General features: G+C 49.6%; 1 protein-coding gene across 2 annotated transcripts in view; it reads right to left on the reverse strand.

Moving 5' to 3' along the window:
• XPO6 (exportin 6) overlaps positions 1-25,307 on the reverse strand; it is an 824,334-nt gene that overhangs the window by 540,143 nt on the left and 258,884 nt on the right. For both annotated transcript variants that reach the window (XM_086941189.1, XM_086941190.1), the window contains exon 6: positions 12,547-12,624. In XM_086941189.1, coding sequence (XP_086797315.1) covers positions 12,547-12,624 — 78 coding nt within the window. The remainder of the gene's footprint in view (positions 1-12,546; positions 12,625-25,307) is intronic.

Consider the following 25,307-nt stretch of genomic DNA (forward strand, 5'->3'; position numbering starts at 1 on the left):
ACATGCTGCTCGAGTGACAATATATGCAATTGGTTGGGACTCACTCAAAACACAAATGTTTGGTATACTGCTTTGAGAGAACATTGCATTTTATATGGTACAGTATCACGGAAGCATCTAGAAAACAATGGTACACAGTGCTTCAGTGTACAATCACGTGATGAACACAGCACATAATTGAAGCTAGTTTGATTAAAATAGGTTGTGGAAATCATAAAGGAAGTCACCGCACAAAGCAAAACTGGCCTTTGGAAGCACAGTAAGAAAGCTGCAGTTAACTAGGCTAAAGAGAGACATAAGCAATCTACTGTGAAAAGTGTGACAAATGTGTTGCGCGCAAAATACGAAGATTACAGTACACTTCCAAATTCTGAGACCAGGCTAATGACCTAACATATAGGCTAGGATTGACTATTTGACAAGTCCAGCAAGCCCAAGAGAAAGCATCTTGTGGAAGTGCCACACAAGGAAATTAGAAGGAAAGCATTTGTTTGTCCGTACATGCATTATCACAGCAAACTATAACCATGTCACCAAACTATAAAAAATTTCACCAGCATTGGGTAAATGTATGACGAAACAAACTCGCCAAGTAAACAATACAAAATGGGGAAGTTCTAAACCGGAAGGGCATATCAGGATGGATTTGTACAACTTCCCAGTAAACGTAGTGAACTCATCAGATGCACACATTGTCAGGTCTGCATTTCAACACAGCAAAAACTAAACACTTGGACTGAAATGTCGATGGAGAGTCATGAAATAATAGATTTAAGGGGACAAGGCTACATAGACTGTGCACTTGAGGGCAGTTTGCAGACGTCGCCGGATGTGTGCACTTTGACATGGAAACCTCAGGTTCTAGTGGAGCATGGGGATACTCACAGCTTAAAATGGGTTCGTAGTTATACAGCTCTGAACGCAAATTGTTCCCTATTAAGTCTTATACAGGAATGCTTGGTGCAGCCTAGGACATTTTTTATTCCTAAGACATTTTCACGTGTAATTTTCCTCCATTACTCACAATATGGCTCAAATGAATTTAAGTAGCTAAAATGACTGCCATTTGGACATTCAATGAAAAAAGATAGGGTCAGATTGTGACTTACTTTTTTAGCAGCTTGCATTTAAATATATTTTATAATTTGTACTTCAGAGCAGACTACTTTTTTTGGTAAAAAGAAATAGTGCCCGTAATAAGTTCAGGAAATTAACTTTGGATATACATATAGACAGGTTCACATGGTCCAGAACTAGGTTTTCGGAGACCTCTTCTGCAGAGCCCTTCTTAGTTGCCTTTATTCTTCTCTGTTGCCTCTTAGGTTGGGGAATCAGCAGAAGAAACTTCCACATTTGGAGTCAGGACTCATAGCAGTAATAAGAGCAATATTTTGGCTTACAGCACTGGCTCCTAGAATTATGACCAATCTACACCCAACGTGTTTATTGGTTTACTTGGTAACTAAGAATGTTTACATCAAGTTTTGTGAATAACAGTGATGAGGTAAAAGTTATAATATTGGTCGACAAAGTGTACACAGAGATGGAAAAAAAAATTGTCAAGCATTCAAACCAAGGTTACTGTATATTAAATGCTTTTGTGGAATGATGCAATTCAGCATTTTGAGGGATGGCGAGCAGAAAAAGAAGATTAATGCCCGCATCCTAAACCACTGTACTGAAGTCCATACAGGCTTATGAGAGCATGTTTTATTGCTAAGTCAAGCTGCGGACGTGTCTCAGAATGAGATTATTTCACAAGCTGAGCTTCTGCTCCCTCCCCCCCCCCCACCCTCATTCAAATACGGCAAGGTCCAGATTTGCGAAAATATTAGCCTGTACTTCCTTTAAAAAAATACTAGCCACTCTTTAGAAAGTGGCATTTACGGATAACTTCGCAGGAAAAGGTGAAGTCAAAAGAACGCTTCCACTGATGCTTAGTTGCCACCATAATGATGACCGAGAGTGAAATCCTAAGACGTTGGAAGAAAACCCACTCATCTTCATATAATAAATGGCTCTCAAACTGGCAAACTATGATTATATCATCTACATCTTACATAATCAGTAATGAATGACAACAAAGCTTGGCAACACGTCTTAAACTCACTCCATGAACCAGACAGGAACATGTTCATGATGATAGCAAATGTTAAATAGTACATTTTACCTACAAACTCACAGAAAGGTTAATACATTACACTTCATTAGTGTAGTATCTGGCACTTTATATAGTAAACCAAAACAAGGTACACTGTGTAGAGTCCAGGAGACCCTTACTGGTTTACAAAGGTAAACTGTATAATACTAAATGGTCTTTTTTGTGGTACTGTGGGCGTGCACTTTAGGCTTACCAAAGGGCAATGCTAAGCATGTGTTGTACTCGGGCAATAAATGAGACTAACACTCAAGAATAAATCCGACACCAATTGTAAGAAATAACTTGTGTTTTTAAATAAATTTTGATAACAAGAACTTTATCAGGCAAGTACATTTTTTAAATATGAATTTTCACAGGTAAGTTAACAGTTCACTTAAATGCGCCTTTACGTAGCAATGCTTCCCTAATTTAGAAATGGCATATGTTGCAAACTGATATTTATGATTGGTTTCTGCGGGTCTCATTCAGGTCATAGGGAGGAGTCAAGGTCCAAAGAACCACTAGCAGTTATTAGTTACCTGCCGGGGGCGTCCGGGTGCAGAGGTGCTGGTCGGGTTGGTAGCGGTGTGTACTATGCTGATGGAAGGAAGGAGGGCACCTCAAAACAGGCTGCAGAGGGGGACTTGGGGCCAAGTATGGGCGCTCCCAACAAGGCGACTTGGGCCACAAGGGTCCAGTTCATTAGTATCCAGGCTGGCGTGCTCGGGAGAAGGGTATAAAGATCGGTGAGCTCTGTGCGGTTGTATGTCTCGCCAGTTGAGGGTGCAAAATCAGGACTGCTGGGCCACTCCTGAAGTAGGTCTGTGCAAGGCGGACATCCCTCAACAGCTGTTCGGTCTTGGTATAGTGGTAACCAAATTGAACTCTCACTGGCTCAGTTTGCTGCAAGAGGACTGGTACACAGGTTATTGGTCCTGTGTTGCTCCGGTTGGCCCTGGTGTTCTCTCACGTGGTGGGGTGACAGATCGGACCTTCAGGAGCACAGGGTCCTCTTCCTGGGAGGATGCTCCGTTGGGCTGACCGGGGATTGGCAAATCGGTAAACCTAACTTTTCGTTTTCAGTGCCTGCGGACTGTAGGGGAGTAGTTCCTCTACTCCAAGGGACATTGCTGGCAATTTGCGAAGGGCTGGAAATTTCCTGGGGTTCATGGAAGCTGTTCAGCTGCAGGACGAGTCACAGGTTTGGACTGTGGAGACTGGTGCAGGCAGGCAGGGTTTGGTGCCAAAAGTCCACTGCAAGCCTTCAGTTCTCACTTTTCTTGCTGCTATTACTTGTCCTCTTCTTCTGGATTCATCAAATGAGCGTTCCGGGTGTCAGGTATGCCACCTAAACACTTAATTTATGGGTGTTAAGGGGAGTGGGAGGAAGTAGCCAATGGACTACTTACCTTTACGGTGTCTTCTCCCTCTGTATGACCACTTCCTGTGGGAAGTGGGCATAACCCTGACCCAGAGAACCTAATTCAGACTACACTAAAATGGCTGGATTCTAAAATTCGTGTTCACATTAGGTAACCCACCTAAGCGGTCGTACTAGTCAGAGAGGAGAACACGCCTCTTGAATAGCAAATTTTTCCACCTGTCCTCGTGCCAAAAGGGCCCGGGACAGTGGGTGGCATTTCCCCTGTCTGAGGGAAGCCTTGGGTTGCATATCAAAGGGGGCAGATGCCTTTGACAGCCCCTGCCTTGATATGGTTATTTTTTTTTTTTTTGGTGTTCAAATCTGCTTTATTGTGTAATTAACGACGCGTCACACAGCTTGTCGTGCCCACAACCCGGAGGCCGGCAGCAAATAGGCGCAGGATTGTACACAGCCTCAGTGTCGGCATCCCGGAGGCCCGACGGCATTACATGGAAGAATGAGGCGGGGCAGCGCCGCCAATGTGGTACAGCAGAAAAGGATGAACAGCAGCAGAACAGTGTTTTTCATCGGAGAGAAAAGAGTTCTTCCCTCTCCGTTTGTTTTTTTTGTTTGAGGGTTACAACAGCTTAACAAAACAAACCAACAATGTAGTAACGAAGAGGCAAGTCATTCTACATGGTAAATTAAGCAGCGGTGAGCAGGTGTGGCATGCTACGTGTGCAGAGGTGTGTACGTGAGTGTGTGCAAGTCCTGGTCATCCCGGCGAGAGGGTCTCTATAGGCCAGAAGCCAGGTTAGGTATGGAGTCCCAGAGAGTCGGCCTGCAGTGGGAGTCATGTCATAAGGGGGGTGAGGCACATACGGGCCGCATGCAAGGAAGAGGGAGTAATGGCAATCCAGAGTAGTATAGCCATGGTTTGGGCTGCACATGGGGTCCCGGGGGGGGGGGGAGGGGGGGGGGGGTCAAGTGTAGAGTGGTCGGAGGCGGGGGTGCTCCCCCTGGACAGCACAAGGAGGTGGCCCGCACGCTGAAAGAGGTTTCCCAGCTAGGTCTAGTATTGGAGCAGTGTACTAATCAATGGTGGGTCGGTCGCCTGCCGGGTCCGTGTCTTCAGTGCGTGTAAGTAGGTACCGCACCAGTGGATCCCAAATGTCGCCGGGGCGACACGAAGTAGGCAACAGTTCAGCAAATGTCGCGTGTTGCTCTTGGCAATAAGTTAAGTCGCCCAGCCAATCCTTAAATTTGGGCGCTCTGCCCCTTCCCCACCTGCACGCCACTCGTCTCTTGGCCAGCAGGAGCGCAGTGTCAATGAATTTTCGGCAGGATCTGGGAAATCGCACCGAGTCCCCGAGTAGGGCCACCAATGGATCAACAGGTACGGGCTCCTCGACCATCTCAGCAAGAGCATCCAGCACCCGTTGCCAGTAGGACGCCACCTGGGGGCAAGCCCACGCCAAGTGAAGGAAGTCAGCACCAGCAACATGGCAACGTTCACAGCGGTCGTCATCAGTCAGTCCGAAACGCCGCTTCCTCGCCGGCGTGTAATATACTCGCTGCAAGTATTTATAATGGATGATCTTTAGCCTGATACTGGCAGAAATGCGAGATGTGAGTGCGCAGCAGCGGTGCCACTGCTCGTCTGATATGTCGATTGCGAGTTCGGTAGCCCAGCGCAGCCGCGCATTGGATTCCGGTACCTGGGCAGTCCCCCTGAGTTGTCGATAAAGGCCGGAGACCAGATGGGCACCGTCCTGTGAGCTCAATAAAAAGTGTAGCGGTGGCAGGGTGTCGGGCTCGTTGGGAAATTCTGGCAGTATGTCTTTCATCCCCGCCCTAAGCCGCACATAGTAAAAGAGGTCTAGGGGAGTGCGGTCATGTGCAGCAAAGAACAGGTCCGCTGACCTGAAGGTGCCATTGGAGAACAGATCACCCCAGCTAGAGACTCATAGTTTCGTACAGAGGTTTCGGAAGCCCAGTTCCCCCAATAGGGTGAGGTCAGGGTGATGCGCGAGCGGTAATTTGGGTGAATAAAGAAATTTACAGTCCAAGCCTTTGGCGATGCGGCGCCATGCGTCCAGTGTGCAGGAGACCGACGTATGTGGTGTAGTAATGGCAGATTCAGGACAGTGAAGCAAGCTATTGAGCGGGAGAGGATGTACGATCCAGTCCTCCACCGCTACATGCGGCATAAAGGGAGTAGGGGCCATCCAGTGGTAGGCGAAGTGCGCCTGCGCACATTGATAGTAGGCCTCGAAATCAGGTACATCGAAACCTCCTTTTTCATAGGGGAGGGTAATGGTGGACCACTTGAGTCGGGGGTTCCTGCCACCCCAAAAGAGCCGGCGCAGCTCTGATCGCAGGTTTTGGAAAAAATTAGCACCAGGGTAGTAAGGTATATTAAGAAAGAAGTACAGAAAGCGGGGGAGCACCACCATTTTTATGAGCGACGCTCTCCCAGCCATGGACAGAGGTAGGGTGATCCATCGGTCTACTGAAGCGACCAGTTTGGTTATCGCCACCCCATAGTTGGATCGCAGTGTCTCGTCCCTGTCTCGCGATATGCTGATCCCAAGATAGCGGAGGTCAGATCGACACCACTCAAGTGGGTAATCGAGAGGGAAATCGGTCACCGCATCGGTCAGGGGGAAGAGCTGCGACTTGGACCAGTTGATATGGACACCAGACATCCCGCCAAACAATACAAATTTCCTAAGTAACGGGTTAAGATATACTTCGGGATGTTTGACATAAAGTGTGATATCGTCCGCGTAGAGGGACACATCTATCTGGCGCTGCAAACATTGTACTGCACCGCCGCGATGTAATTGGCGTAGTCGACAGGCAAGAGGCTCGACAGCTATGGCGAACAATAGGGGAGAGAGAGGGCATCCCTGTCTCGTACCCCTGGTCAATGCGATGGGCTGAGATAGATGACCGTTGATCAATATTCTTGCCATAGGGCGAGTATACAGCAGGTGGACCCAGGATATAAATAATTTGGGAAATCCCATGCTAGCCAGCACTGAGAACAGGTATGGCCATTCGACGGAGTCGAAGGCTTTGGTCGCGTCGAGGAAAATGGCCGCCACAGGTGTGTCAGGGTGCACCGTGCGGAGCAGTGAGAAGAGCGTGCGAAGGTTGTGGGAGGTAGACCTGCCCGCCACGAAGCCGGACTGGTCGGGCAGTACAAGTCTGGTCATTAACAACGACAGCCGGGTGGCCAAAACCTTGGCAAGAATCTTGACGTCGCAATTTAGGAGGGAGAGCGGACGGTAGGAATTACAGGATTTGGGGTCCTTACCGGGTTTAAGGAGGGATGTGATCACCACTTCGCGCATGGAACAGGGGAGCACCCCATCGCATAGTGATTCCGAGAAGACCTCTCTGAGTACCGGGGCCATAATGTCGATGTAGACTTTGTAGAATTCAGCTGGTATACCGTCGAGGCCAGGGGCTTTGTCATTCTTGAGGGACATAATGGCCTCCCGCACCTCGTCTAGCTCGAACGGAGCTGCGAGGAACTCCCTATCTCCGTCGCTAAGCCAACACAGTGCGACGTCGCTCAGGTAATCAGTATAGGATACATCAGGCCCCACCGTGGAAGTGTAGAGTGAGTGGTAATGCGTCACAAAAGTAGAGAGGATCTCGCCTGAGTCTCGAACAGCAGTGCCAGAGGCGTCAGTGAGTTCTAATATGGTGTTGTGAGCTCGCGGTGGTTGTGTAATCACAGCAAGTGCCTTCCCGGGCCCGTCCCCTTCGCAATATCTGCGGGCCCGCCAGTGTTTGCCCCTAAACTTTGCTTCTCGCGCAGCCTCCTCTTCATAACGGGACAGCTTTTCCCTAAAGACGGCCTGCAGGCCTGGGTCGGGGTTGGACACCATCCTAAGTTCTAAATCCCGCAGGTCTCTCTCCAATGTGTGAATAGATGCAAGGATAGCGCGTAGGACACCATGGCTCTTGGACAGACAATACCCCCTGATCGTGACTTTGAACGCCTCCCATATATGCTCAACAGAGTCTACCGACCCCTTATTCCTAGTGAAGAAATCCGTTATCTCTTCCCCCAGCTCAGTGTGAAATAGGGTATCCAGGAGGATATCAGGGCGAAGTCGCCATTGAGGCCGAGGACTGTCCCAGCCTGGTGTACGACAGTGTAGCAAGACAGGGCTGTGATCAGAGTATGTCCGCGGCAGGTGACGGACCCCCACCAGTTCCACAGCAACATCTTTTGTGATGAGAAAGTAGTCTAAACGTGCCCAGGTGCCGGTATATGATGTAAAGTGCGTGCCTTCCCGCCCCAGGGGGTGCAAGTGTCGCCAGGCGTCCAGTAGTCCGCCCTCCTCAACAATGCCCTCCAGCGCCTCCCTTGCCTTGGTCTTGTAGGTGCTGACCCCATCCGCCCTATCCAGCTGTGGTTGCATCGCCAGATTAAAGTCCCCTCCCCAAACCACATGTTTCGACGCAATAGAGAGAATTTTGCCCCAGAGTGTAGTGAAAAAAGCTGGTGTGTCAACATTAGGCGCATACATGGACACAAATGTGAAATTGTCACGGCCTATCCTGCCCCACAGCAGCGCATATCTGCCCTCCCCGTCAAGTAAGTGTCCAAACTTCTGAAAGGGAACCCTGCGGGCAATGAGGATAGAGACTCCCCTCGAATAAGTAGAATAGGAGGAGAAGACTCGTTCTCCGGCCCACCTGCTTGCAAATGATGTGCCGCCCTGTGGTGACAAATGAGTTTCCTGCAGCATAGCGACTAGCGAGTGATGCCTATCAAGGTATGCAATGACATCTCGACACTTTCTGGCATTATTCAACCCTCTTATATTCCAGGATAAACAAATTAATTGTGTGTTAGCAACCGGAGTGGCCATGGATGACACAACAAAAACCAGAACAATGCCGCCCTAGGCAGCAGAAATAAATCACCCCCGCACCACCGGCACCGGTGCGCACACCAAGGTAAAGTTCAAGCATACAGTCCAAGAATTGATTGCCTCGAAGAAAAAAAGAAACATCCCACCCCACCACCCACCCCAGCATCCCAATCATGCCAGCAGCCAAGCAATCCCGCCCAACAACCCACCCCTCTCCCCCAAGTCAAGTAACGTTAACAGCTGAAACGCCAGCAAGGCAAAGGGGATCTCCCAGTGGGGGTAAGACAGAGAACGCACAGCCACTTCCTAGACCCCAGCCTCGTATCTGTGCCGCCCTCGGTAGAGACTAGGGCCAGGAAAGTGGTCCTTGGGTTACGTTACCACAGGGATGAAGAGTCCATGTAGGGACACTGTCCGTTCAGTCTCTCGCGCCTGTGCATCAATGTATGGGAAAGTCACAAGTAGCCGCAGGTAAGGTGCGCAGTGTAGCGGATATCCGCAGTCAGTCTTCATGAGGCGCCGGGGACAAGTCTGCTCCGTCGCGGTTCTCCTCCGCATCTCGGTCCTCCCTGCGCGCCCTCCGGAGCGATTTGAGAAAGTCTTCTACCTTCTGTGGGTTGGTGAAGAACCGTTGTTTGCCCTGATGAGTGATGCGCAGTTTTGCAGGGTACAAGAGCGCATAATCGACCTGTGCCTCACGTAGCTTTTTCTTCACCGGTAGGAACTTACGCCGCTCCTCCTGCACCATTGGCGTGAAGTCCGGGTAGATGGAGAAGGTGATTCCATTGTATTGCAGCGATCTTTGAGACCGGGCCGCTCGGAGTGCAGTGTCCCTGTCGCGATAATTTAGCAGCCGAGCAATGATGGGGCGCGGTGGCAGGCCAGGTTTGGGCATAGGCGCCAAGGAGCGGTGCGCCCTCTCAACAATGAACGGAGGCGAAAATGCGTCCTCGCCAATGGACCCCTTGAGCAGTTTCTCCACGTACAGCTCCATTCTGCCCGTATCTGTGGATTCCGGCACATTGGTGATCCGTATGTTGTTACGGCGACTACGGGCTTCCAAATCCTCATTTTTTGCCGCTATGATCCGGAGGAGGTTGTCCATCCTGGACAGTTGAGTGGTGTGAGACGAGGCCACGTCCGAGGTATCAGAGATGCGTTGCTCCGCGGCCGTGATGCGTTCCTCATGTCGGTCTACCTTGTGCACCAGTGCGTCCAGCCGCGCGGTGACACCGTCAACCTTCTCCACGACAGTGGCGAAGCCTTGTCGCATCTCTTGTATCAGGCTGGACAGGTCGGCATCCTTAGCTGAGGAGGCGGTGGCATTCAGGGAGGACGTGCTAGGGCCCGGTTCTAGCTGCGTTGATTTTGCGCCCTTCCTCGCGGCATCAAAGCTGAGCTTGGTCTGGCGGTTCTCTGGGCGCACCATGGTGGTGCCGGGACACGACACCCCTGGAGCGTAAAGTGCTGCAGCACTACGGGTCGTCGATCTAGGGCGCTGTCACCAGTATGCAGGGCAGTGTCGAGAGAGCTCAACGAGGGTCCAGGCGCAGGCCTTGCGCGGTCAGACGGCTGAAAAGAGGGCGGCGAGGTTCCAGCAGCGATGGTGGTGGGGCCCGGCTCGTGAATACTGCTGTGGAGAGTGGCGGCGCGGCTGGCCTAGGTAAGTGCCAGAGGTAGGAAGGTCGAGGCGTAGTGGGGGTGTGCCCCGCAGATATGTCGGCCAATGTGGGGCGCCTGCAGCAAGTCCGCCCCGCACAGCACGGCCAGGGTACAGCAGAGCAATGCCCGGTGAGTAGGTGGGCAGCGTGGAAGGGCCCCAGCCCCCTCCCCACGGAAAGTGCGGCTGTTCTGAAGCGAGGGGCAGCGCCCCAAGAACTGATATAAGGTGAACAGCTAGGGCCGGCAAAGGTCCGATGTAGGAATGGTAGCAGGCTCGAGGGTCCAGGCCCGACAAGCAGTCACTCCGCCGAGCAGCACAACGGCCTGCGCCGCCCGTCACCAAACAGGCCCGGCACCCTACGGGGACCAGGCAGGCTGTGCAGTGTCCGCCCCCTGGCAGTCCGCAGCAGCGGAGGCAGCAGCAGTTCCCCCCCCCCCCCCCCGACGGGGGCAGCAAGAGCAGCAGGGGGGGGGAGAGTCCCCGCAGCACCGGGCAGGCCGCTCCTTACCTCCGCCTCAGGTCCGCCGGCGATGAGCCGTCCAGGGGTCCGCCAGCAACGGAGGCAGCAGCAGTTTCCCCCACGGGGCAGCGGGGGGGGGGCGGGGAAGATCCTCACAGCACCGGGCAGGCCGCTCCTCACCTCCGCCTCAGGTCCGCCGGCGGCGAGCCATCCAGGGGTCCGCCAGTCGCCAAGGGGAGAGGCCTGGGTCCTCGTGGTAATCCCCGGCCCGGCGTAGTTCTGCAGGGCCGGCTGCATGCACTCCTTCGCACCAGCGCCGCCGTCGGCAATATTTCAATGAGGCACCGCTCCGACTCCAATCCTCCCAGAGGCACCAAACTTAGACCGAGGGTAGTGACAAGTGTCCTGTAGCGAATCGCCAGGGATGTGAGCCGATGTGGGCCCCGTGGCAGAGGATAACGGTAGGATAGTGCCCCAAGGAGCGGGAGCTGCGATACTAAGCGGCCATTCCGCTTGTGCGCCCTCTAGCGCCCTCCCCTGCCTTGATATGCTTATCACTTAGCCATCCTGCTTGGAAGATGTGACGCCACCTCCAGTTTAAACAGGCACTATTTCTGCTATTAGAGAGCGTAGGCTCTCACCTACAGGAGGTCAGAAACCTGTGTGTGGTGGCAGACTGGTCTACACCAGTCAGCCAGCCAGCACACTTGCGGTAGCTTTTCAGGGGTACCTCTAAGGTGTCTTCTGGGTGCATGTGTTAATAAATCCATCACTGGATTCAATGTGGGTTATTAATATGAGATGTTTGATATCAAACATCTCTAGTTTCAGTGAAGCCATCGTGTAGCTGGGGAACTCGTAAACAACAGTGTCCAGCACTTGTTCTCAAAATGGTTTCCCTGTTCTCTTGTAATATCCAAGAATCGACTTAGACATCAGAGGGGAATATATGATCATGCAGATATGTCCCCACATATAGTATAGTACATCCTGCCTTAGGACTGTAAGGTTTGCTATAGGGGTGACTTACCTATACTGCAGGCAATGTCTGTAGGCATGGCAGACAGGAAGTGAGCAAAGTTGTGTCTTCACTGTTCCCTGCACCATGACACAGCCTGCAATAGCAGTTTGCATCTCGGTGCTGAGGGATTCCTTAGTGTGGCACAATATATGTTGCAGCCCTTAGGGATCCTCAATAGGCTCCTTGCCCTAAGTACCAGAGGAACCCTTTACTAGGGGAAGCTATTGTCTATCAGGGAGAACAATTGTAAATGTAAATGTAAATGTATAGGCATTTATATAGCGCACTACTTACCCGGAGGGTCCCAAGGCGCTTCGACCGCTGCGAAACCCTTCCTGGCTTCCCTGAGAGATGGTCCCCTTAATGGGTATCTCCAGGGTGAGACCAGGCATCCCCGGCGGTCTGGTGGGGCCGATAGTGAAGATGAGGCAAGCTAATGCCCAGAGTTGCCGAGTGTGATCGCTGATCAGAGTGGGCACCGAGGCGAGAGAATTATCGAGTCCGCTGACCCTGGTCCAGAAACCTGCCACGCCGGGAATCGAACCCTGGTCCCGGGCCGTCCTCTGCTCTCGGGTCTGCCGCCTCTAACCAGTGAGCCACACTACTTCACAATTGTACAGTTTTAGGTAAAGAGATCCGGAACCAGGGACCTGGACAGCAGGATCCCAAGTGCGCTTGTCAAAATTGCAGCAGATACCAGGATAAATGCGGGGTGACCATGTCAAAAAGGGGCACTTTCCTACAATGACTTCAAGAACTATATGATTCACCTACCATATACATAAATACACAGCAAGGCACAAACTGTAGTCTATACTTCGGAAAGATGTGCATGTTTGATTTGCCATGGTATACAGTATAATTACAAAACCTCAAGAGTCGTCTTTTACAAAGCGCTCTACTGACACATTTGTGAAGCTTTGGCCTAACATTATGCAGCAACATGTAAAACACATTAAAACATCTAGCTCATGCAAGAGAGGACATTAATGCTTACATACCATTGTCTCCAGAGGTAGGAGAAGGAGGTGGAGTAGCAGCAGTCACACTGTTTTTATCCCAAATGGTCTCCAGAATACCTAACAAGAAACAGTGGTGAATTGAGACAGGCCTGTGTAACACCAGGAGCAATATAAACTTACAATCAACCAACAGGTGGTAACCATTTAACTCACAATATGGTGGCAAGATCCCTTTAATGTTACATTTGGAGTACTAAATTTCAATATTTACATTGAAAAACGTGATTTTTTAAAGAAAGTAATTGAGGATTTTATTTACCAGGGTCCATATAGATGGTACTTTTATGTATTAAGAGAAACTGATAGTACTTTGAACTTCATTTTATTATAGCAGCCATAGGGCTTTTTTTTATATGAATGTTTGTGTTTTGATACCCTGTTTATAACACAGAGCTATATGTAACTGGTCATCAATGATCTCCACATAATACAAAATAACTTACGACATTAAAATAAGCTGTTCTGAAATGTGTTCTGGTGCAGGGAAGGCCTGGTCTGGCAGTTCGGGCTGGAGTGCTGGCCTTGGTGAAGGGTCACGACTGATTTCCATATGGCTGGGTCCAAACTGAGATGGCACGGGTGGCGGAAAATGATAGATTGGGATGTTGTGATTGCGTCTTATGGAAAGAAGTAGAGAGTCTGCTCCAGAAGATGAGTGCTAAAGCAAACTTGAATAGATGTTCCTAAAATAAGGGAAGTCTTGATGATAGTCTTATTCCTCCAGATAGAGTGGGAAGGTTGGTTAAGTAGGTAGATAGGTTATTATGAGAGGCTTTGAAGGTGATGCAGCCTAACTTGAACTTAGTTTGTGTCGTGAGTGGTAGCCAATTGAGGTCTCTAACAACTGGAAATATATGTTAAATCTTGTTTTTCTCCTAGAAGAGTCTGGAAGTGGAATGGAAGATGGCTTTTGGTAGAGCCACTGTTGATATGGAAATTCGTGCCGGGATAGCATTAACTGTGTCAGTTCTTGAGACGACCAAGGCGTGGGCTGTTAATCTTAGCTTGTCAGAGGAGGAAAGATGTTTGATTTTCTTGAAATTGGTGGAGGTATAGTTGTCAGATTGTCAGCACAAGTGAAGAAATGTGTCAATAAGATTTTAAGGTGTTGTATTAACATTAGTTAAAAGTTTTTTCTTTTACGTTATGAACAACAGTCATAATGCTATTCTCTCTGTAGGCCTGGTCAGAATTCAATTTTTTATGAAACAGACACACGGTAACGCTCTTTCTGGTGGATAATCTATCTAAGCACACATTCCTCACCTTTACAACGTTCTACAGGCATTACACCGCATTAGGAAACTTTTCTGCAATGCTCTATGGCGCCGTGAGGCACTGTTCAACCCTAAACATGACAAACTTAAGCCTCATATAAGCGCCATCCTTGCACACGGATGTTCCTTTCTAGCTGGACTCTTTCTGCGTCTGACAGTTACACAATCCTCGGTACCAGTGTTCAAATTCATAACTTTTGACTTTTTAGATGTTAAAAAGCAGCCACTCCACAAAAGAGGGAGATGGGAGAGTGGTGAGGAATCTGCGGTTAGACAGAGCATATACCAGAAAGAGCCTCACCAAAGGTATGTAAATTGTTCTTCCAATGGATACTTCTAACTGCAGAGTCCTCACATTAGGATATATGCCTAAGCATTAGATCACAGAGGTGTAAAATATGTGTAGTGGACTCGAACTAAAAAGTCCTGCAGGATTGAAAGGGCAAAATTCCCCTCGTATTGTAACTGGCTGTCAAGGTAGTGCTGCTTCTTGAACATAGTTAGTTATTGTGGGTTTGTTGACCCATCTAATCACGCACTGTTCACTTGATGCTTCCGCACCTAACTTTAGTTTATTAATTTATTCAATATACACCTTGTTTTACTGTCTTTATGTTTGTTTTATTCAATATTCAGTCATCAACAATTTTACGAAATCAAAATCATTACCTTCATCAACTGTGACATTAAAGGTCCAGAAATGTGTACAACAGTGGGGCTCCTACGTAAGGGACACCACAGATTTCCTTAACAAACTAACATGGATAGAACAAGGATTTCAGAGTCATTGGATCATGTGTACGATAGATGTGGTGGCTCTTTACACATCCATACCTCATGAGGCTGGTTTAGAATCTACAGAATGGGAACTATAGGAATTAGGAGAATTATCAACAAAGAAAGTTTTTCTGTTACAACTACTCAAATTCTGCCTTCATAACAGTTACTTCACATGGCAAGATCATCATTATGCACAACTCACTGGAACTTCGATGGGCTTTGCAGGGGCCCCTGCATATGCAAATACATTTATGGCCCAATTTGAGGCAGAGAACTTGATGAGCACTGAACAATGGCAACATATAAAGATGTACTGCCGCTTCATTGATGATATTTTCTTAATTTGGGACGACACAGCAGATACATTGGAACAATTTATCCAACGAATGAATCAAATAAATCCGAGGATACAGTTTACTCACAAAATTGACCCACAAAAAATTGATTTTTTGGATGTGCGGATCATAAAAACAGATAGCGGATTCACCACAGAACTATACACAAAACCAACTGACCGAAATAACGCACTAAATTACAGTAGTTTTCATCCGAAAAACTTGATACGAAATCTTCCTGTGTCTCAATTCATTAGGATTAAACGCATCTGTTCGGACCCACAAACTTGCTTAAATACAATTCAGAAACAAGTAGCAAGATATGAGGAGAGAGGATATCCTACTGAGATATTACAAGAACAAATGGAGAAGGTCATGAGAATGGATAGTCTTGATTTACTTAAACCAAGAATCAAAACCACTACTGAAAGAATGGTGTTTGTAACGAAATATACAACCCAATCAAAGAAAATCAAGAACATAATAAACAAAAGATGGGATTTACTGGCATCAGAACCGGACTTTAAAGAGTCTACAGTAAGTACTTTTAGGTTTATGAATTTTTATAGTTTGCAAAATAAATCACTTTTGTGCATAATTACGCATCATTAACGTCAATAGGGAAAAGACAAAGGATGTAATATTGTACAGACTACTTTCAAGGTTCACCTCTTGGATTTTGGTAGTTAGCAAGGCCAGGTCCAATGTTTCACCAGTGAATTCTGTGCATCGTCCCGGATTCGTCCGGGAGCAGGGTGCGGGGGTCATTGGTAGCTGGTGCGGCACAAAGAAGGGGACCACATGAGAACAAACTGCACAAAGGAATTTAAAGGTAATTCTGAGGGGTCCAACTCGAGGGAGCAGGTCGCAAGGGCCTCAGGACAAAGGGAGCACAGCTGGTTCACCGGTAACCAGGCCGGATGGCCTAAATGCAGAGTGGATAGGTCAGCCGGGCGGCGCGCAGTAAGATGTCCTGACTGTCAGAGCAGGGAGATTGAAGAGGTGATTGTAGGACAGCTAGGCCACTCACAAAGTGGGTCTCAGGGGTCTCGGCGGCTGCTTGATTTCTGGGCAATTTGAGTCCAGAGTGACCTCTTTATCTTGGTGAATGCTGCAGAGGGTCCCGTTCAGGTGTCCCCTAACTTGATGGGGGAACAGATCTGACACCGACAGAGACACCAGCCAGAGAGCCAGCTGGTTCACCCCAGACCTCCTGGCATCCAAACGCACATGCCGAAAACTCGAAAACACCTGGCTCAGTGAGAGAACGCCCGCCAACCGCGCAGCCCACAAAGACGCCATCCTCAACCATCACCGCCTCATTAGGACCACCAAAAGAGCCTCGTTCAAAGACCGCCTCGACAACAACGCCCAGAACAGCAAAGAGCTCTTTCACATTGTGAAAGAACTCTCCAACCCCAGGCCCTGCACCAACGACATCCCGCCGTCGCAAGCCCTGTGCGACACCTTCGCCGTCTTCTTCCACCGCAAGATCACCGACATCCACAACAGCTTCAACCCCCGGCGGCCCACCACGGACCTCGCCGCGTCGAACACCCCGAACCCCACCCACCACGATCCTCTGACCATATGGACCAACGTGAGCACCGAAGACATAATCAAGACAATGAACACCATCCACTCAGGCTCCCCATCCGACCCCCTACCTCACCTCATCACCAACAAAGCTGACAGCCTCATCGTACCCCACCTACACAACATCATCAACCTCTCCTTCAGAACCGCCACCTTCCCCGAGAGCTGGAAACACGCTGAGATAAACGCCCTACTAAAGAAACCCAAGGCGGACACGAGGGAGCTCAAGAACCTCCGGCCAATCTCCCTGCTTCCATTCCCTGCCAAAGTCATCGAAAAGATCTTCAACACCCAGCTCACCCACTACCTAAAAGACAACAGCATCCTGGACCCCTCCCAGTAAGGCATCCGCAGCAACCACATCACAGAGACCGCCTTAATCGCTGCCACAGACTACATCAGAATCCTACTCGACAACGGCGAGACAGCAGCCCTAATCCTCCTGGACCTCTCCACCGCCTTCGACACAGTCTGCCACCACACACTACGCACACGCCTCTACGACGTAGGGATCCGAGACTGGGCCCTGTACTGGACCACCTCCTTCCTCACCGACAGAGAGTCCGCCTCCCCCCGTTCCATTCCGTAACCACCAAAACCATCCTACGCCGACGACACCCAGCTGGTCCTCTCCCTCACCAAGGACCCCCTCATTGCCAAATCAAACTTGCACCAGGGCATGAAAGCCGCGGCCGATTGGATGGAGGCAAGCAGGCTGAAACTGAACGCGGACAAGACGGAGATCCTCATCCTTGGGACCAACCCCTCAGCATGGGACGACTCCTGGTGGTCAACATCACTGGGAAACCCCCCGGCACCAACAAACCACGCACGCAACTTAGGGGTCATCCTCGATTCCAAGCTCAGCATGTCCAACCAAGTCAACGCAGTCTCCTCCTCCTGCTTCCACACCCTTCGCATGCTCCGCAAGATCTACAGGTGGATCCCGACAGACACACGAAAAACCGTCACCCACGCCCTCGTCAGCAGCGGACTCTACTATGGAAACGCCCTCTACGCCGGAGCCCCGTCCAAACTCATCAACAGACTCCAAAGAATCCAGAACGTCTCCGCACACTTGATCCTAGACGTCCCGCGCCGAGACCACATCACCCCCCACCTAAGAGACCTGCACTGGCTCCCCGTCGACAAAAGAATCACATTCAAACTCATGATCCACGCACACAAGGCACTCCACAACACCGGCCCAGCCTACCTCAACGACAGACTCCTTCTACACACCCAACAGGAAACTAGGCTCCGCCGACCTGTCCCTGGCCGCCATCCTGCGCATCCACAGAACCACCTCCGGGGGCAGGTCCTTCACCCACCGCGCCGCCAAGACATGGAACTCCCTCCCTCTCTTCCTAAGACAGACCACAGACCTCCAGGCCTTCAGAAGACTGCTTCGACCACTAACTGCAGCTCGTCCCGCCCCCCCAGCGCCTTGAGACCCTAGCGGGTAAGTAGAGCTCTTTACAAATCCCAGATTGATTGATTGATCTGACCGTTCAGAGCTGGTATCCCACTTTTGGTCCAGGTGCTGAGTCTTGAACCGCCAGTGAGTAGCAAGTCGATAAAACCAGAGTCATTGGGTCATTGCCAGATATCACAGGGGGGCAGAGCATCTACTCCTAGGGAGGTTTTTCGGCATTTTGTTGAAGGCTGTGGGTGCTCTGGGATTCTTGGCGGCTTCACAGTTGCAGGATGAGACACAAATGTAGAGTCATTAAGCCAACAGGCAGGGTTTGGCACGAATTTTCTGCAGCAGGGCTTCAGTCCTCGGGTCAGCAGCTCATCTTTGTCCTTTTCTTCTCTGTATCCGTCGAATTGCAAGGTCCAGGGATGCCACCTTGTTGGACTTGGCCCTTTTTGCAGGGTCGTCCCAGAACTGTTTGCCTTCCTCCTGTATTTTTTCTGACCTGTTGGCGCTGGTGGTTTTATAACTCTGGGTACTTTATCACTGCTGATCAGTGCTAAAGTGCATGTGCTCTCTCTTGTAAACTCAGTAAGATTGGTCTACACCGGTTTGGCATATTTAATTTACCTATAAGTCCCTTGTACTGTGGTATCCCATATACACAGGGCCTGTAAATTAAATGCTAATTGTGGGCTTGCGGCGCTGCTTTTTTCCACCCACCCAAGTACCCTTTCAAAATTGTCTGAGGCCTCTGACAGTGCAGAGCATGCGTGTGCAGTTTACTGCTGCCGTGGCATATAAAGTGATTGCCATGTCTACAACTCTCCTTTTACTACATGTAAATCACCCCTAAAGTAGGCCCAAGCTAGCCTTATGGGCAGGGTGCTGTGTAGGTACAAGGTTGGACATGTGCCTTAACTGTGTGGCATGTCCTGGTAGTGACAAAGAACCTATTTGGTTTCTCACTGCTGTGAGGCTGCCATCTCATAGGGTTGCACTGGGGATTCCCCGATATGTGCTTCATTGGTACTTTCCAATCTGAGATGGATAGCGTGACCATGTTTTGTATGTTTGGAATAGTAGTGATAAATCCTGCTTATTGGTGAAAGCAGATTTATTTTACTATTTTAGAAATGCCACTTTTAGAAGTGGGAATTTTCTGTGTGCTAGGTGTCTTTGTGTCCTGCCTGGATGTGTACCGACCGTCTGGTTCTGACTGACAAGGGAGAGGGGATGTGCATTCACTCGCGCCAGTCACAAGGGGGGTTGAGGTGTGTCCTGCCTTTCCTGGGTGACTCCGTGCTAGGCTGAATAGACCTTGGCTGAATTTAGAGTAGTGGAAGGAGTTGTCCCTTGCACCTGAATAGGCCTGGTCTACATTTGGAGTGGTGGGAGGAGTTGCACAGGCACCACTAGGGCTGTGCCTTCCTTCCACAATGCTGGCTATACCCCGATGTGGTGTGTCTGGGGCCTGGGCTGAAAATGTGAATGAAGTGCCCCCCAGAACATGGATATTGGTACTACTAAGTATAAAGGCTGTGACCCCATGGAGGAGGGAAAACACTGCATTGGACCAGAGGATTGCTGTGCTGGCACGGAACCGCCACTGTGACTTTTCCTTGTGTGCGGATCTGTTGGAGGGACTACATTTATGCCCAAGGATTGTGTATGCTGGCCTGCTTTCCTACAACTGAGTGCCCCAGTGCCCTAAGAGGAGCCCGACAGGAGCACTGGGACTGCTCCCGAGGGCCGCTCTGGGCTGGGGAGAACGTAGCGCTGGTGAGTGCTGCATGTGCCATGTTACGGGTCTCCAGGGTGGGGACGGCATGAGCGTTTTTATTTTTCATTGCCACAAAGCACGCTGAATGAGCACAGGTGATGCAGTCGCCCAAGCGTGAGCTCTCCCTTGCCCTAAAGCCAGGAAAGAGCGCTTTGTGTGGCAGAGCAGCTGGAGCTATGCTAGGTGGCCCAAGCTGCCCAATGGCGCAAGGAGGACAAGGATTTCCGGGCCGGGAAGTCCTCTGCATTGCCTAGCAATGCCGATGTCACTGAGGGCTGGACCAGCCACCGTGGAAGCCCCAACAGAGTAGAGCGAAGCCGACAGAGACTTCGCTCCGGGTCCAGCTCCTGCCCTGCAGGGATCGGTTGTGGTTGACCAGGGTGGAGTGAGGACCGCGCTAGAAGAGGACCGTTGGACGACTCGCCTCAGTTCTGGGCAAGGTACGGGACTCAGTAGAGCCGGAGAAGCTGTGTTAGTCAGCGGCTTCCCCACAGCCGTTGTTGAGGGAGAACCTGAACAGGGCCTCCCACTGAATTCCTTTTGTTGGCTGCAGTTTCAGTGGGCTGGCGGCCCGATAGCAGACACTGCCTGGTTGCGGTAGCTGTGCCACACGTTTGTGGGCAGCCGCCGTTCTAGAGGTGCGAAGCATGGGAACATTGCGCGGGGTGGCCTCCCCTACGTGGTTGTCCCTACTTGTGGGACACGGTGTTGCTCTCGAAGACGGGGTGAGACCTCGAAGGAGGCATCCCTGGCTAGAATTGCTGCATTCCCTAGTGTAGGCGGACACGTGGCCTAGAAGCCTACGGAAAGGACACCCGGTACCCTCATAGGAGCGCATGTGCTGCTTTGACGGGTATTCTATCATATGAAAGTGTGTACACTGGTAATTCATATGAGCTGTGTCTTGATGTAATGTTGCATATTGCAGGGATATTCACAGTAAAGGTGGATTTATAATGTGGGCACGCTACTAGTCTTTACTATAGTGCACTGCTGATGTTTATGCACAATGTTCTATGCTAAGTGTAATACTACCAGTAGTTACTGGTCATCCTAACTGTATTTGTCTTTTGTATTTTTTACATTTGTAAAGCGCAGGATTCATCCCGAAGGACATCACAGCGCTAGGAAGCATGCAATGTAGTGTAAGAGACAGGGTGTTTGATTGAGTCATAGGTTGATTTTGTTTGAAGGATGATCGACTCAGAATCTGGGAAACAGGAACATTTTTAGCTTCTTTCTGAAGAGCAGATGATCATCTGTCAGGCGAAGATCAAGTGGGTGGCCATGCCACAGGTCGAGCGCTGACTTAGAGAAGGAGCGAACTCCCATCCTGGCTCCAGTAGTGCGTTTAACTTTAGCCAGGGCCAGATGGCGAGATCTCAGATTACGTGAAGGGGCATGGAATGTCGTTTTGCCACGCAGGATGCATGGGCCTATTATATGCAGGGTTCTATGAGCATAGCAGAGGAGCTTGGATTTGGCTCCTTGTCGCACCGGTAGTCAGTGTAGTTCCTTCATGCTGTCAGATGCTGAGCTGTATCTGGGTTTATTGAAGATGAGTCTGGCAGCCGCATTTTGGACTACTAGTAGACGAGAAAAAAGGTAGTCAGTCGACTTGGAAAGAGGGCCTGGCAGACTGTCTTCCGGCAATACAGAGGGTCGTCGAATAGAATGCTTAAGACAATTTCCCGATTGGCAAAGTGGTTTGTGTAATCCCTGTGATGTCATGACAAGTGCCTAGTTGCACAATATTTTATGTGATTGTGGTCTAATGTGTTCTTATGAATACAAAGGACATTTTTATATAACCTTGTGTGGAGTCTCTCTTGTGGTGTGCCTAGGGTGTCACTGTTGATTGAGTGTGTTGCGCAAACGTTTTATCCATTGACTCTGGGATAAGCCTGACTGCTCTGCCAAGCTACCAAGGAGGTGATCAGGGGTTACCTTCAGTGTGTACCTCCTTTGCCTTGACTAGAGTGGTGGGTTCTGCCTGGCTTAGGTGCATACCCTATCCAAACATAAACCCCATTTCTAACACCTAAATACTCAATTTAGGGGCGTAAAAGGGTGAGCAAGGTAGTAGCCAATGGGCTACCTACTTTTAGGGTGTCTACACCCTTTAAGTGACCACTTACTGTGGGAAGAGGCACTACCCTATGCTAGTTTGTTTTCCTACCATCTCAAGGTATAGGATTTGCAAACTTGGGGTCCACATCGCCTGCAACACCTTTGGGGAGGTGCTGGCTTAAAGTGGGCACACCTCCTCATCCAACTAATTTTACTGCCTTGTCTCCCGCCAAAAGTGGAGCAGGAAAGGAGGGTTGGCTTCCTCCATTATCTGCAGATGCCTGGGTTGCATTTCAAAGGAGGCTTCACCTTTGAAGCTTTCCGCCTCGGAAGGCCATGCTGTCCTGGGGGAGGTGTGAAGCACCTCTGCCTAGAGCAGGCTTTGTTGTTGAACTCTGGAGCACTGGCCATCCCCCCATGAGGTCAAAAACATGACTGGTGGTGGCAGGCTGGCTAAAACTAGTCAAGAGTCCACACCAGTACTTGGTAGGTTTTATGGAGACCCTCTAAAGGGTCTCCAGTGTACATGTATTAATAAGTCCAACACTGGCATCAGTGAGGATTTAAGACAAGATGTTTGGTACCAAACACCTTAGGGTACAGTGAAGCCATTATGGAGCTAGGAAACTCATAATGACAAGAATCCAGTCCACGTACTCTCTAGCTTCCCTGTTCACTTGCAATATCCAAGAATGGCTCAGATATAGAAGGGTCATATCTGCTCATGCAAAGATCTCCACACATGGGATATAGTGCCCCCTGCCTTAGGGCCACACTGCCTGCAGTAGAAGTGACTTACCTATACCTCATGCAGAGTATGGGGGTATGGAACACAGGGATGTGTGCATGACATATCTTCAGTTTTCTCTGCATCAAGACACGCAGCCTGCAATGGAAGTTTGCATGGTCTTGGTGTCATATTCCAGTCAGAATGCCTCTTAGCAAGTGTTATCAGGCAACTGCAATGCACAAAACCTTTCACACTGTCCGTTCAACAGTTGCAAAAAGAACGAACGCTGGTTCTCTCCTCTGGAAGAAGATGCACTGTGCCACCTAGGGGTGTAGGCACTGTTTGTGACATAGCTTCAACCAATATTAGAGTTGTAGAGCCTCTTGGCACAGGACCCATGACCCCACTTTGCTAAGCTTGGTGCAGTATCGCATTTGGTGGTGGTGGTGGTGTCCATGAAAACCAGCACCAACATCATACTGATCAATGGCAGAAAGGTCCACACTCCAGCTAACTGACATGGAGCCATGTTTGCGCCAAAGACCGAAGTGCTCTCATCTCCACCACTTTGACACAACCTCCCCAACCCAGCAGCGATTCAGTCAGCACCATCAATTTGCAGTGGGGAAGGGCAAGGGCTCTGCAACCAGTCAAAATGCAATCAAAAAGCCACTACTGCTGAATCTGTGCAGTTTCCTCCAAAATCTGAATGGCGTTTGACAGATAGCCTTAGTGCTGGGCTCATTGGAAATTCAGATACCATTTCAGAGCCCACGTATGCCACCTGGCATAGCAGTCAAAGAGGCTGCAGGAAGCTAAAAGGCAGATAAGCCTCAGAACAGCTCTAACAGTGGGCCCAGGAGCAAGCATGAAACATCAGGACCATTGCCCAAATGTCCTGGACTCGTTGCAACGAAGGAAAGGCACTTAACAGTATCAAGGATAGCCCCAGCAAAAGGAAGCCGCTGTGAAGGAGTCAAGTGCTACTTTTGGCCTGATCCTGAACCTCAACAATGTCAGGAGATTTGCAATAATCAGGAGGTGCTCCACAACAGATTGTGGCGAGGTAGCCTTCACAGCCAGTCATCATCGTAGAGAAATACTTGTATCCCCAACCTTTGAAGCTTGGCGGTCACCACTGCCAACAGTTTCAAGAACAAACATGGGGTAAGGCTGAAACGGACAAAGCAAACAGAAAATGCTCCTGACCTACCATGAATTGTAGGTAATGTCTGTGTAACTACATAACCGGTATATGAAAATAGCATCCTCCAGGTCGAAAGGCACCATCCACTCGCCTGGGTCCAGGGCAGCCAGAGTCTGTGCCAGCGTGACCAGTTTGTACTTTTCGTTCCGCAAAAAGGCATTCATAGGTGGAAGATCTAAAATAGGCTGAAGGACCCATCATTGTTTGGGATAAGGAAATAACAAGACTACCAACCCTCTCCTATTTTGGAGTCCGGAACCTTATCAATGTTTTCTTTGGAAAGAAAAACTTGATTTTTCTGCAAAAGAATGGACTGGAGATTTGCTATGATGTGAAGGAAAAGTCAGCTAAGCAGAAATAAAGGGTAGGGGGTAGCATGCTGAACGGTTTGGAGGATCCAACTGTCAAACATGAATGATAGCCACCCTGGGGGAAAGTGCTGCATCCTGCCTCCCATTGGGCGGTTGTGCAGCACGAATGGCATGCTAAAGCGGCGGGGAGTGAGAAGACTGGTGCCCTTGGTGGCCTGCCCGATCTACTTCCCAGGCTCGAAATGTCTGGGGCGATTGTAGCAGAGGCTCAGAAAAATTACACAACATATTAACAGCCACTTAAAATAGCCTTTGAATTTGAAAATTTGACAAGAGTCAAAATATCCCGAGAAGGTGTTGTGGCCTTACTTTCCTTGAAATGTTCCAGAGTAAAATCTGCTTTATTGCCGAACTAGCATTAGCCACCAAATGCCATATCCACAAGAGAGGCCTGTAAGTCTCCAGAGAATCCTATGGAGCACATCCACACACGGTGGTCGAGTACCACACTAGTGTCAACTGTCCTTTCCTGATAATCAGTACAGCTAAGGCCAACATTAATCACAAATCTGGCTGCATCTTGACCATTTAGATACAAGGTCTTCCCAGGCCACCAGCAAGCTCTCTCTGGCCATGTTTCACACGGCATGCGTATATCCGCCCATAAACACAAACTGCATTTACTGGCCTAAATGCTAGACTGGCTGAAGAGAATATTCGTTTTCTGAACATCTTAATGCTTTTAGACTCACTATCCAGGTGGGTTGTGGGGAATGAGTTGGGATACACCTTGATAGTTGAAGCCAAAACGACTAGACTTTCAGGAGTAGTGTGTTTAATATTAAATCTCTTTATTGACATTTTAGAACACATACATAAACAGCACCTGACCACATGGCCCCTTACTCTCATTACACTGTAAAATAGGAAGCTTAGACAATAGAATAAACAGAACCATGTCTTGCTATAAAGTCAGCTCAGAGGCTGGGCACGCTGTAGATGCGAACAAACTTTGTCAAGAACACAGAAAACTAAAAACCACCCAAATATTCCCCACACCCACCCCTCCCCCCACCTCCCACCCACCGCCCTTGTTCAAAGTCCACTACCCCCCTTCCATCAACAATAGCATCTCACCAATCTGTCCCCTACCGATTCACATTCGATAGGCGCAACAAGCGCAAATAGCAGGGGCACATAACCTCTCAGAACTCTGTGGCGAGCAGGGACAGGA

Source organism: Lissotriton vulgaris, chromosome 10 (assembly GCF_964263255.1).
Source record: "Lissotriton vulgaris chromosome 10, aLisVul1.2, whole genome shotgun sequence".
Classification (NCBI taxonomy): Eukaryota; Metazoa; Chordata; class Amphibia; order Caudata; family Salamandridae; genus Lissotriton; species Lissotriton vulgaris.